Source organism: Myotis brandtii, unplaced genomic scaffold (assembly GCF_000412655.1).
Source record: "Myotis brandtii unplaced genomic scaffold, ASM41265v1 scaffold612, whole genome shotgun sequence".
In the NCBI taxonomy this organism is placed as follows: Eukaryota; Metazoa; Chordata; class Mammalia; order Chiroptera; family Vespertilionidae; genus Myotis; species Myotis brandtii.
In genome coordinates this window covers 2,604,549-2,617,978 of record NW_005370328.1, presented here as the reverse complement: position 1 = coordinate 2,617,978, position 13,430 = coordinate 2,604,549, and the positions used below count along the sequence as shown (strand labels likewise).

The following is a 13,430-nucleotide window of genomic DNA, read 5'->3' as shown; positions in this document are numbered from 1 at the left end:
TATATTTTTGATATTTATTTTATATGTTTAAATGCCATTTAACAAAGAAAAATCAACCAAAAAAATGAGTTCGCGTGTTACCTCTGACACGCGTGTCATAGGTTCGCCATCACTGCCTTAGATGGATATATGTCCACCAAACACAAGGGACCCTGAACAACATCTAATGAACTAGATAACTGGCATACATTTTATGTTAAACTAAATGTCTCAGGGCACTCAGCATTAATTGGGCATCCAAACACGTACCTTTCTTTTCTTTCTCCCATATCTATTTCTGGGCTTTTAAAGAAGACACAAGCATTAAAGTTAGGTGGTAGGGAAACAAAAAGTTTTTCTCAATGGCTTTTCCAGGATAAAAAAGGAACCGACAATAGCAGTAATAAGATTTTTAGATATACTGGAACAGTCATTTAAAAAGCTATGTTGCCCAGCCAGCATGGCTCAGTGAACCAGGTTGAGCATCGACCTATGAACCAGGAGGTCATGGTTCGACTCCAGGTCAGGGCACATGCCCAGCTTGCGGGCTCCATCCTCAGAAGGGGTTATGCAGGAGGCAGCTGGTCAATGATTCCCTCTCATCATTCATGTTTCTCTCTCTCTCTCTTCCTTTCTGAAATCAACAAAAATATATTTAAAAAAAGAAAAGATGTTTCAAGCCGGCCATTGGCTATGTGTGAGTGATTGCATTTCCTGGGGGGAGGTGTTTGCTTTTTCTGGTTCCCAGGATGGACAGGTATCCCTGAGACAACCCTCACCTGGCAGAACTCTAACGTAATACCCTGCGCAGCAGTGGTGGTCTGGCTGTGCCTGTTGGATGCGGCCGCCACAACACACTCCCGTTGAATTCAGAACCAAAGGGATATACTTCTCCTCACAGCAGTGGTGTCCGGGCTGGGCCTCATGGAGCACGCCAGCACAGCAAACCTGAAGGTTGGGAGCCGGATTTAAAGGAATATCAGTTAATTAAGACTATTTTACCACCATATCTCCTGCGACATAATCATTTTCTAACAGACAGTGCTAGGAGACCAAATACAGCATATGTTTGATAAAAATTCAAACACTGAAACACACATTTCCCCAGCATCATTCGGGTCCTAAATGCTAGTTGATATAATATAACTTCTTAGCCTTCAACCATACTTTGTGCTCTATTAGAACATTCCATAAACATGAATGACATTTTGAATGTCAGTGCTTCCAATGGAAAGATGATTTAGAATTATAAATGAACAATTTCCTTCATGTATATGCTTTTATTTTAATGGTTGTTTATTTTAATTCCACATCTATGGAAACCTCTCATTGATCTTTTTCTTTTGTTAAAAAATAAATGACATTTTTCTTATAATGCTTATGACCACATGTTTATTAACCCAAACTTCAGATAAGGGGATCTTAAAAGAGTTCAACATTTACATTTATAGTATATGCACACACACACACACACACACACACACACACACACACACACACACACACACACACACACACACACACACACACACACACACACACACACACACACACACACACACACACACACATATATATATATATGTGTGTGTGTGTATATATATATGTGTCACATTAAAAAGAGAACATTTCTATGGAAATTAATTTCGACAAGCCCTTTAACCATGTGTGTTTTCTCCAGGAGCTGTGGAAGGAATTATGTGCTTGAACAATCAAATAATTATTTGCATGCACTGGAGGTCTGAGAAACGGATACTCTATATAGAACAGATGAAACCCTGAGCTGTTGCTAAAGTGTTGCCTCAGAATCTATACTTGGCACGTGATGTGAACTAGATAGAGCCTTCCTGTGACAGCCAAATCCACCACTATTTACAACGTGTTTCCTTCCCTTTTGCTCACTGCTTCTTGTAAGCTTGCGCCAACCTTTGACTCAAGCTCCATACAGGAGCAGAAGAAGGTGGGATCCCCCAGTCTTCCAAAGGGCCACTAGCTTAGTACTTCATTCATTTTGGAAAAGTTCCGAAAGAGCAAATAAATTTAAAGTCTTAAATTCAGCCTATCCCTGTGGTGGTTCAGGTAGCTCTGAGAATCCAACTGCACAATTAGTAGCCTGAAATGATGTAAAACTTAGTCATAGTGACAATTTTGGAGACTGAGCATAAAAAAGGTTAGTTTGTAACAGCTGGTTTTATAACCTTTCTTAGATGATGACTACTACCTAGCCAGTGTCAGCTTAGTAATTTGTGTTTTACCCATACTGCTGCAAAAACTCACGTTCTTAATTATTGCACCCTTTTGCAGTGAATCTTTTGGATGTAGTAGTTACTTCTGTCATTAAAGGGGCGATGCTGCTGATAAATAGGAACGCTCTTTCATTCTACCTTCAAACTGAGAATTTTCTGCATCGTTTGTCAATAAAGGCCATTTACAAACTCCTCCGTCTGGCTGTGCTATTGATCTGATTCCTAAACTGCAACTAACAGGAACATTAATCTGCAAATGGCCATAATTTTAAAATATTTCTGACAAACCTTGAAAGGCCCTGCTCACAGTGACTCATCAGTGTCATGTAAACAAACACCCACTTGTCGCTGAATGGATTTGTTGTACAAAAAAAAAAATTCAAGTCACTCCATCAAATACACATTCAGGAGGATCCTTACTATTTCAATAAACTAATATTTCCTGGGGAGACGATGAAAAATGAGAAGGCTACAATGCTCGTGAGGATGGCAGGGTTTTGATAAGCATCCTTTCTTTGCCGTGGGGTCTCTTGATAGACTGGGGGAAATACCGATCATGACAAATCATGGCTTAAGAAGCAAGTGATTTCACCTGGAGTGTTCGGTGGGAAAAAGAGATTACAGGGACGGGCTTGAAGAGGTTTACCTTAGCCTCAGGATCATAGCACCTGTGTCCACAGGTAGTTTCAGGCTTTTGACACATCACTGCCTTGCAGAGCTCACTGCTGTGAGCTTTCGGGGTCTCAGGGCACGGGGTCCATGATTTGCGTAAGACATCATATCCCAGAATGATGCCATTTGGCTTCCCTGGGGACGTCCAATCAATTTGAAGGGATCTGTAACAGAGAGAATAATTAATATTTCCGCAAAGACAACATTTACCATTGCTGCTGTCAACCTCATGTACTTTTCAATTTATCTTCCAGGTTGTTCTAAATGTTTACATCTGTTAACTTCCTAATCAAAAAGCTGCAGTAAGAGAGTATGTATATGTTAACATATATACTCATATATGCTACTACCATATCACATTTTTGGAGAATCAATAAAAACTTTATTTTAATATATTTTTATTGACTTCAGAGAGGAAGGGAAAGGGAGAGAGAGATACAAACATCAATGATGAGAGAGAGTCATTGATTGACTGCCTCTTGCACGTCCCCCACTGGGGATCAAGCCCCCAACCTGGCATGTACCCTGACCAGGAATCTAATCTGTGACCTTCTGGTAACAAAATTTTTTTGTTCTTATTGTTTTCTTAAAGGGTGGAATGCTGACATTCAAAATTAACCCTATTTGTGCAGTTGTAGAATTTCCAATCATAACAATTTACTAATTCCATTGATGTTTCTATCTCTCTGTTCCTCTCTGAAATCAATAAAAAATATTTTTTTAAAAAAGAGCATATGAGTTTATTAGTCCGTATCTTTAAAGATCTTACACTAAAAATCTCATGAATAACTGTTAGCCACTTTTCTGTCATTGTGTAAAATAAATATTTTTGTCATATTTTTCACTTTAAGGAGAAATATATCATTACAGACCAAATTACTGGACCCTATCAGGAATTCAATTAAGCCCAAACATTTACATTAAAAAGCAGCAATCATGATAAACCTTGACATCTTAATAGACTGCTTTTAAAGAAAAGAAAGTTGTTATTTCATTTTTGAGGGCACAAACATAACACATTCACTAATGTCACGTGTAAGAGCACAGTTTCATAGGAGACTTGTATAGCCACCATTCTTATTCTGTGGTCTTTGTCCAACTCCCAGAATTCATTTCCCATTTTGAAGATACCTCTTTTGTATTCACTGCATAATCAACGACAGAAAAGACTATGTGTAAGTGACATTCCAGGGTCTGACTTATCCACAAAAGCCAGTGAATCAGTGAAGTCCAGAAAACACGTGTAGAACACCATGCCATCGTACTTGTCTTCCTTGTACGGCGTAACTGAAATGAGACCACCTCTATTTTTAGCAGTGCCATGAACAGTTCTGCTTTTGAGAATCTGAGTCAGGTACAGGTAGATAAATGATTGAGGAGTCATGGGTTCAACCCCTCCACGTTTCTCATTACAAGCAATGAGGGTGATATTGAGAGATCTTTTTGGGTGACAATTTGAAATGGAGGAAGGACATCTCTGAGATTCTGTTGAGGACACCCCCCATTAAAGAGTGGATTTGGAATGGAACCAATGGAAGGAACCAATGCGTGTTCAGAGAGCCGGGGATCGAAGTTAATTAGAAGGGAGAACTGGATTTTGCTGAGAGTTGCACAAAGGCGACCTCAGTCATTGAGCTTCTTCTATAGGAGCCACAGAAGGCAGAGAAATCAGGAGTTTGGGAGAGAGAGGCAGGTGAAGAAAAGGAATTCGTGGTGCAAGAGACCCAAGAATGAGCTCAATACTCTGTTACATCTCCTCACCAAGCAATGAGTTTGACCATCAGAACTCATTGGCCATCACAACAATAAAATTTCCTCAAAGCAATTATGACTACTGATTTCATCTGTACAATAATACAAAACACCCTCCACGTTGTCTCTCTCAAGAGTTCTTCCCACACCCTTTCAAGAACTGAGCATAAAATTCCAGTCCAAATTAAAAGCCATTTGCCATTGTCCACATTGCTGAGAGAGGATATTGACAATATGGGTAAAGGAGGAGTGATTGGACATTCTACACCTACAGACCAATATTCTGCTTATTAAGAAAAGAAAAAGAAAGAAGAGAAGAGGTGGATTAATTTTTTTAACTGTAAAATTTTAAATTCAGCATTCAAGTTGTCAGTCCCTAAAAAAATCAGGGAGGAAAATTAAGGATACGGGAGATTCCTTGATATCCAATGTCATGAAAATATAGAGGTTTCAAAGTTGCACCTCAAATTTGGTGAGGCAAAAAGGGGAAGAATCTTCTTCCACAAGCTATGACTCTCGTGCCTTATTCAACCCCACACTAAGTACCTGGGACATACAGGGGGAATTTGTAAACTAGGACAGGTGTTCAACCTTCATTTGGAGGCACCCAGGCTGAGCTGCTACCATAAAGACTCCTGCAAAGTTGGTGTGTAAAACTATCATTTATATCATTCAGTAGCTCGAGGCAAATTTTTAAACAATTATTTGTGAATGCTACAAAGACATTACACCCCAGACTTCTCATCAATAATACAGCCCCAAACTGATGTGGAACTGGGGGAAACACTGCCACGGTTCCAATTAGAGGCAGCCAGAGACGCGACCTGCCTTCTCTCTCCTCTCCCTTGAGCCTCATGCCGGGAAATCATGCATTTTGAAACACGAGCAGTAATGTAGTAAAATCTCTTCCTTGTTTCTGCTTTTCCTTATCGGATGCATTGGTGGAGCATAAATAAGTAAACGTCAGAGGCAGCCCGGTGCCCAGGGTAGCTGTCGGCTACAGCGCTTGTCATATTTCAATCAAAGCTAGAGCTGGTCAGCTCTCTTCATCCAAAGCAGTGTCTATCCTCACCGCTTTGGACCAGAATTAATGAATCAGCTATTGATTAAATTCCACTCTAACCAACCCACCAAGGCAAATAAATGAACTACCCAGGGCACTTGTAGGCCATGGCCAGACATGTCCGGGCTATCGATCAGTAGTTAGTATTCTTTGGGGATCCAGAAGCTGCTGATGACAATATGACAAGTATGGAAAATGTGACACAGACACAGTGTGTTTCTGGAGGAGGAGGCTAGAGAATGAGTAGGGTTCATCTGATCTTTATGTGTGAGCGAAGGCATCTTTGGTTTACATGTAAGAGGAAAACACGTGTGAGTGCTTGAACTGAAGAAGTTGTTGTCAAAAGCCAGGTGTGAAAGGCCAAAGGCAAAGATCACACACCCCGGATGTGCAATCTGACAGGCTGACGTGCTATTAAAATCTCACTGAGCGGTTTTCCTATCAACAGTGTAGAGTGAAGGAATATTTCGACATGAACTCCGTTATCTCTTGACTGTGGTAGTATTTACACAACTCTACCCATTTGTCAAAACTCATAGAAGTTGGAGCAAAAAAAGAGTACATCTTACTCTGTGTAAATTAAAAATAGATTGTAAAGTGCAAGAGAATAATAAAAAAATAAGTAAGCAAATGCAGAAAACCCGGGATCCTTCCAGATGCTGCATTCATTGTTGACACTAGGGGGTTCTCCTCACATCCTTGTCAGTTTTTAACTTTTTCTCTTCACTAAGTCTCAAACTGCTTTTATTCTAAGCCCAAACGTAAGTGACATTTGATTGAGTATGGAATGAGAAGATGAAATATCCGTTTCTTTTTAATTCAGAATTTGGAGGCATTGCATTTTGGCCACGAATGCTACTGTTTATGCAAGAGAATAATAAAAAAATAAGTAAGCAAATGCAGAAAACCCGGGATCCTTCCAGATGCTGCATTCATTGTTGACACTAGGGGGTTCTCCTCGCATCCTTGTCAGTTTTTAACTTTTTCTCTTCACAAAGTCTCAAACTGCTTTTATTCTAAGCCCAAATGTAAGTGACATTCGATCGAGTATGGAATGAGAAGATGAAATATATCGGTTTCTTTTTAGTTCAGAATTTGGAGGCATTACATTTTGGCCAGGAATGCTGCTGTTTAAAAGATGGACAATGCTGTTCAAACTCCAATGCTCCGTGTTATCTTGCAGGAAACTCTGGATCTGGAAATTTCCTGACAATGTCCCTTTATGGGGCTCTTTTAAAAAATACATATTTAATTGTTGTTTTTTTTTTTTACAGAGAATAAGGGAAAGGGAGAGTTAGAAACATTGATGAGAGAGAAAAATCCATCAGCTGCCTCCTGCATATCCGCTACTGGGGATGTGCCCACAACCAAGGTACATGCCCTTGACCGGAATTGAACCTGGGACCCTTCAGTCCGAAGGCCGACGCTCCATCCACTGAGCCAAACCAGTTAGGGTGGGGCTCTTTTTTATGTGGCTCTTTTTTCAGCGGTTATCCTGGTATCTACAGACTCTTCATCTGCACGCTGGTGTGTTTAGTTCTGGGATATTTTCTTATCATTTAACTTTCCCCCCTCTTTCCTGCTCTCTCTTCTGGAATTCTTATTATCCACATACTAGATATCCTGGAGATTTTTTCCCCCCAATTTCCTCAATAATTACTTTCTTTTTCTTGACATCTTTGCTTTTTATTGCACTTTTAGAGACTTTCCTGTTTCTTCCAAAGATTTAATTCAGCTGTTACATTTTTAATTTTCATGAGGTCCTCTCCCCAATTTTCTCTTTATTTTTTTTATCCAAATAAATTTTGTTTGTTCCATAGATAGAGAATCTTTTTCATCTTTGCTTTTTATTGCACTTTTAGAGACTTTCCTGTTTCTTCAAAAAATTTAATTCAGCTGTTACATTTTTAATTTTCATGAGGTCCTCTCCCCAATTTTCTATTTATTTATTTATTTATTTTTAAGTATATTTTATTGATTTTTTTTTATAGAGAGGAAGGGAAAGGGATAGAGAGCCAGAAACATCGATGTTGAGAGAGAAACATCGATCAGCTGCCCCCCGCACACTCCCCACTGGGGATGTGCCCGCAACCAAGGCACATGCCCCTGACCTGAATCAAACCCGGAACCCCTCAGTTCGCAGGCCGATGCTCCATCCATTGAGCCAAACCGGTTAGGGCTCTCTTTATTTTTTTTTATCCAAATAAATTTTGTTTGTTCCATAGATAGAGAATCTTTTTTTTTTCACTTTGAGGCTAATATAATTTTTTCTTACTTAGCATTACCTCTGCATCTATTGAATTATTTCTCTGCTTTTATTTTTGGTTCTTTTAATCTTTGAGAGCTATGTTCCAAAAAAGCTGACCCAAAGCTTTATGTATGAGTGGGGTTTGCTGATAGATATACTTCCCTATGAATGTCTCTTCCATTAGGGGATCCCACCTGCAAAGTTCTGGAAATATTTCATTTGGGGCCATGCAAGCTTTTCTAGAGAAGAATGTCCAATTTCCTGTCAGGGCATTTATGACTGGATACTTGTTTTTAAGGACAGAGCTGGGGAAGGCAGCCATAGTCTTCCTCTTTATCAAGATTTTCAACTTGGCTTCTCCTCGAAGCTTTCCACTGTTCTTTGTTCTCTAGATCAGGGGTCCTCAAACTTTTTAAACAGGGGGCCAGTTCACTGTCCCTTAGACCGTTGGAGGGCCAGACTATAGTTTTAAAAAAAACTATGAACAAATTCCTATGCACACTGCACATATCTTATTTTGAAGTAAAAAAACAAAACGGGAACAAATACAGTATTTGTATTTGCATGTGGCCCGCGGGCCGTAGTTTGAGGACCCCTGCTCTAGAGAATACACTTCTGACCTTTGGGAGGTGGACTATGCCACATGGAGGAAGAGAAACCGACACCTGGGTGCATAATATAGAGGTCGAAACCTTGAATTCTGTGATGGTTAATTTTATATGTCAATTTGCCTGGGCCACAAGGTATCACGATATTTGGCTACACCATATTTCTGGGTATTTCAGGATGTTTCTGGCGAGATTAGCATCTGAATTGGTGGATTCCTTAAAGAAGGTAGCTCTCCTCAAGTCGGTGGGCATCACTCAGTCAGCGGAGGGTCTGAACAGAACGAAAAGGTGGAGGAAGGGAGAATTCCCTCCGTCTGCTCAACCACTTGAGCTAAGCCATCAGTTCTCCACTCCCAGGCCTGGGCTAGGATTTCCACCATCAGCTCCTCCAAGTCTCAAAACCTCCGGACTTGAACTTGGTCCAAAGCTTTCCCGAGTCTTCACTTTTGGTTTTGTTTCTCTGGAGAACCCAGAGTAATTATAGTTTCCAACCACTTTTTCATCAGAGTTTCAGCTAATCCCAGGATTTCAGCTTTCACCCTTATCCCAGCTTCCCCGTCTTCACAAGCCTCAAAGCTTGCAAGACCTCAGACACTAGGGTTCCCTGCAGTGCAAATGAGCTTGTTTTATGTCATTATCCCCCTCTGCCAACCAACACTCTGGTTGTCACTTTCTCCACTGAACAACCATTTGCCTCTCCCTGCCAAGCACTGCTTCCAGAATTGTGTCCAAATCTCTCTTCTGTTATCTGCGCTGTCATTTTCCTTGCTCGGTTGTTTAATATCCTTTCTAATGTTTTTGCCATCAATTTAATATATTTGGGGATAAGCAATCATCAACCACAACTACAAAATATTTTCCCTCAGTTATCATCTGCAAGAATCTCCTTAAAGGAAAGAAAATATGCTAGAGACAGAGACACATATGGGCATTTGTTAAATTTCTAATAAAGCTTATATACTATGTTTAGTTACACATAATATGTAATCTAAGCTATATTCCCTTGTGCCATTCACCTGGGTTTGGGTCATGGGGATGCTAACAGGCTAGGAATTTGACAATCTTCTCCGCCCCTCTCAATCTTCCATGATGCCTTTACTGGTGATCAGGGGTAGAGTTTGGTATTTTCTCTTTACGCATTTCGTGCACATTGTGAATTTCTGTTGCGGGTTTTCACATTGTCCTAAAAACATTTGTTTAGCACGTGTGTCCCACAGTAGGCGGGAACTGTGAAAATTTAGAACCATGCCTTATTCTTCTTTGTATTACTTTTGTCTCTTTCATGACTGTAGCCACAGATGTGTTTGCTGAAAGAATAAAGGTCTCCGGAGTCCCTTTAACTTGACCATTTCCCCCCTGGATAGTAAGCAATCCTCTGGAAAGTTGGGGGAAATGTGCTGAGGAGGTTATCACTTAATTAACACACCACCAATCAGATAGCTATCTCTCATGTGTTTGAGAGAAGTTGTGCCTTAGGAAGGGACGATATGATTTTGCCCTGAACAGCTAAGAACCCAATTACCTGGGTTTTTCTAATTGCTTTTAATCACTTGTCCTCAAAATTAGTACAGGCATTTTTTAAACTTATTTTTAAAAAGACCTAAAATTTTTAATATGCCATAAAGGAATCCTTCAGAACGGAAATATGTTAGAATAGATTGATTATTTTAGTCAGTGTATGTGTATGTGGTGTGTGTATGTACGTGTGTGTGTGTGTGTATGTGTGTGTGTGTGTGAAGGGTCAGTCATTTGGCTGGAGCAAAAGTAGGTTTATAGTTGTTCATATGAAAAATAATACAATAATGAGAAAATAATAATACAAGAATAAACTGTGTTTTGCATACTCACAATTGTAAATCTACTTTTGCCCACTCCTGTATGATGTGAAAAGTGCCCAGACTTCTATCTCTAGTTTCCACTTGATATAGAGGAATGAACAACTGCTGTCTCCCTTGAATTGGGAAATCATGTTAAATCTCCTTTTTAGTTTTGTTGTTATTGCTAATTTTGAATTGAAAAGAGACGCACTTTCAACTTATGGCCATTTCTCAACAACAAAAGCCTACAAAAAAAATAAAAGGATTCTACCCCAAACCTGATAAAATTGGTAATGGTTATCCAAACATTATCTCCCCCATTTATTTTACAGATATTTGTAGCTTTGGGGCAATCTGATAGATGGAAGTCTAATATTTTCAAAGAGATTCAGTCAGAAAGGGAGTCATTCTAATTAAAATTGCGTTCCGTCTCTCACAAAACGATTCACTGAAGGACACATTGGAATAAAGACACTCTTTCATGCTCTCGGCGTTTGTTCACAGGTTACTAAATAAAGAGAAGTGAAGCTGGGCAAACAGGGACAGGGCCATCAAAGCTTCAATGTCATGGGACGTGTCCAGTGAAGATCAACCAAATAATGTCAAAAATTCACTCTACACACACGCTGATAGCAACTTCTCAAATGACATTGTCATGGCTGAGATATCTTATATTTTGATTTTCATTGTTTATGTTCAGTTCTTTAGATTGAGTGACAAAAAACATGTATACCTCGAAGTGATGCTATGAATTGTGGGTGCTGGCATATCGCTTGGAGTGTCTTCCATGGTGGTGACCTGGGTTCCATTGCTTTTCACACAGGCATATTTTGTGCAGACTTCGACCTGCAAATAGTAATTGAGAAAAGCATGGATCCAATTATTTTCAAAATCCAGACTGTCAATGACTGAATCTCACCCACCTTCATGTCATATGAATCTCTTAACAGCCTGTCGGGGTTAATTAAATATTAATTTTTGGTGTTAATTGACTCCAGTGGGACAAGTCATAGAGTGCAAGAATAGAGTGCAGAAGTGGGCTCAGGACAATTGATTTAGTGACTTAAATGGTGATGTGTAGTCCCTCCTCCCAACCATTCGGAAAGAGACAGACATATTGATATATTCGGAGCCCAGGTAAGGGATGGAAGATGCCTAGGGGACAGTTTGCAAGCATAAGAGTCATCACTGTGTACTGCTCTCAGAGCCATAACCAGGTAGTATAATAATGGTACCTTCTGGGAGTCCTGACACTTTCCAACACATGGCCTAGATGCGAATGTCTAATAAAAAATAAAAAAACACACAAGACCTAGAGAAGACTTCCAATACGGCTGAGTTCTTTTATATCCATTTGATGCAGTATTTTTTACCTTAATCCCAGTAGAAACTCATCATTTACTTTTTAAATTCTGCCCCCGCAGCTGAATAAAAACCGAGGAGGGTTTAAAAATTGGGTTCATCAAGCATTATTAAAACAAAAGAACACGTTCAGCAAGAGGAGAGAGAATTGAATGTACAAAAGATCGAGCCTGGAACATCCAAGAAATGACATCATTCTGTTCTCAATTCAAGGATAAACCAAAGAGGAACTAACTGTTCCTTTCCCAATGCTAATTGACTTCCATTCATTGATGCCACCGAGTATTTTGAGGTAATATCTAGTAGATATTTAAACACTATCAAGGCCATCCAATTAAACCCCAAATCACCTCAAGGCAGATGAACTTAAAATATACCTGCTGGTAATGGAATTAATGACAATAAAACTTCATGCATATTAGGGAACATTTGACTCTGTGCATAATGAGGTAACTCAAAATCAACTCAACTGAATTTATTATGTAAACGATACGTGCCAAACGTTATGATGGGTACTTACAGCAATAACTTCACTGAGTCCTCACAATTCCATTTTCATATGTTTGCAAACTGAGGGCCAGAGAAATCAGGGAATCTGACTGAGTTGGTAAGATAGGAGAAACCTTATTTGGGCTTTAATATACCCCATCGCCTTGTCATCTAAATATGAAGTATACCTTTAAGTTCTAAACAGCTTAGGGGTCTTCAAATGAATCTCTCCAGAAGATCTTTGACTTTGGAGAAATATGTCAATATTTTTTCTCATTCTTATAAATGCTAAGATAACTCGGGTGAAGTCATGGAAATCATGGGGTAATTAAAAATAATGTATGTCACTGTCCTCATCACACTTTTTCCCATATTATCATCACTCTCTTCTCTCCAGGGATTCACCTGTTTGCCCACCGTGCACAGGTTTAACCCTGATCAGCTTCCCTCTTTCCTCTCTCCTTCCCCACCAAACACATCACCTGTAACCAAGATGGAAGGTATACACTTGGAGACACCCCCCAGCATATTTTCTTTAACATACCCATGAGCATAACGATCAAAAAGCAAGGTGCTAACCTGAATGTCATAGACAGTGAAGGGAGACAGGTCTGGTAGGAGGAGGGACCCGGGCACATCCATCCCAGTCTTGTGGAGCCGGTTGTTTACACAGACAGAATATTCAGTGACGACGCCATTTGGGCTGGAAGGCGACATCCAGATGACACGTGCAGCTGTGCTGTTGATGATGACAACCTCTGGAGGAGGCATGCCCTGAGGCTCTGGAATTAAAGGGGAAAAATGGAATAAACTCCAGCTGTCTCTGCAAAAGCACTTATTAGAGTGAATGCAGATGAGTATTTGGGTTTCGCGAAGGGGGCGTTGCGTATCGGCTCTCCACTGATGAAGTTATCACAGGCTTATTATACTCTCAGTTAGAAACCATGAGAATTGGTGGTAAAAGGCTTTCCACCACCGGCATAGTGCTAATCTTCGATGCTCTGTGACCAGTGGGGTACGATGATAAATGATTCACCCATCTGCACCACTAACATAGCTATTATTTGTCTCCTCTCCCATCCCTTCACTTCGTACCTCCCAGGAAGGAGGGTGGGGTGGGGTGGGGGAGGGGAGAAAAGGAAATTCGCTCCTTAAGCAAAAAATAAAACTCAAATACATCGAGGCTGGTGGGAC

General features: G+C 40.0%; 1 protein-coding gene across 1 annotated transcript in view; it reads right to left on the bottom strand.

The window, feature by feature from the left end:
* Positions 1-13,430, bottom strand: part of USH2A (Usher syndrome 2A (autosomal recessive, mild)) — a 408,238-nt gene that overhangs the window by 108,659 nt on the left and 286,149 nt on the right. Inside the window, 4 exon segments of the mRNA XM_005879907.2 lie at positions 759-927; positions 2,872-3,061; positions 11,119-11,231; positions 12,816-13,018. Of these exon segments, the coding sequence (XP_005879969.1) occupies positions 759-927; positions 2,872-3,061; positions 11,119-11,231; positions 12,816-13,018 (675 nt within the window).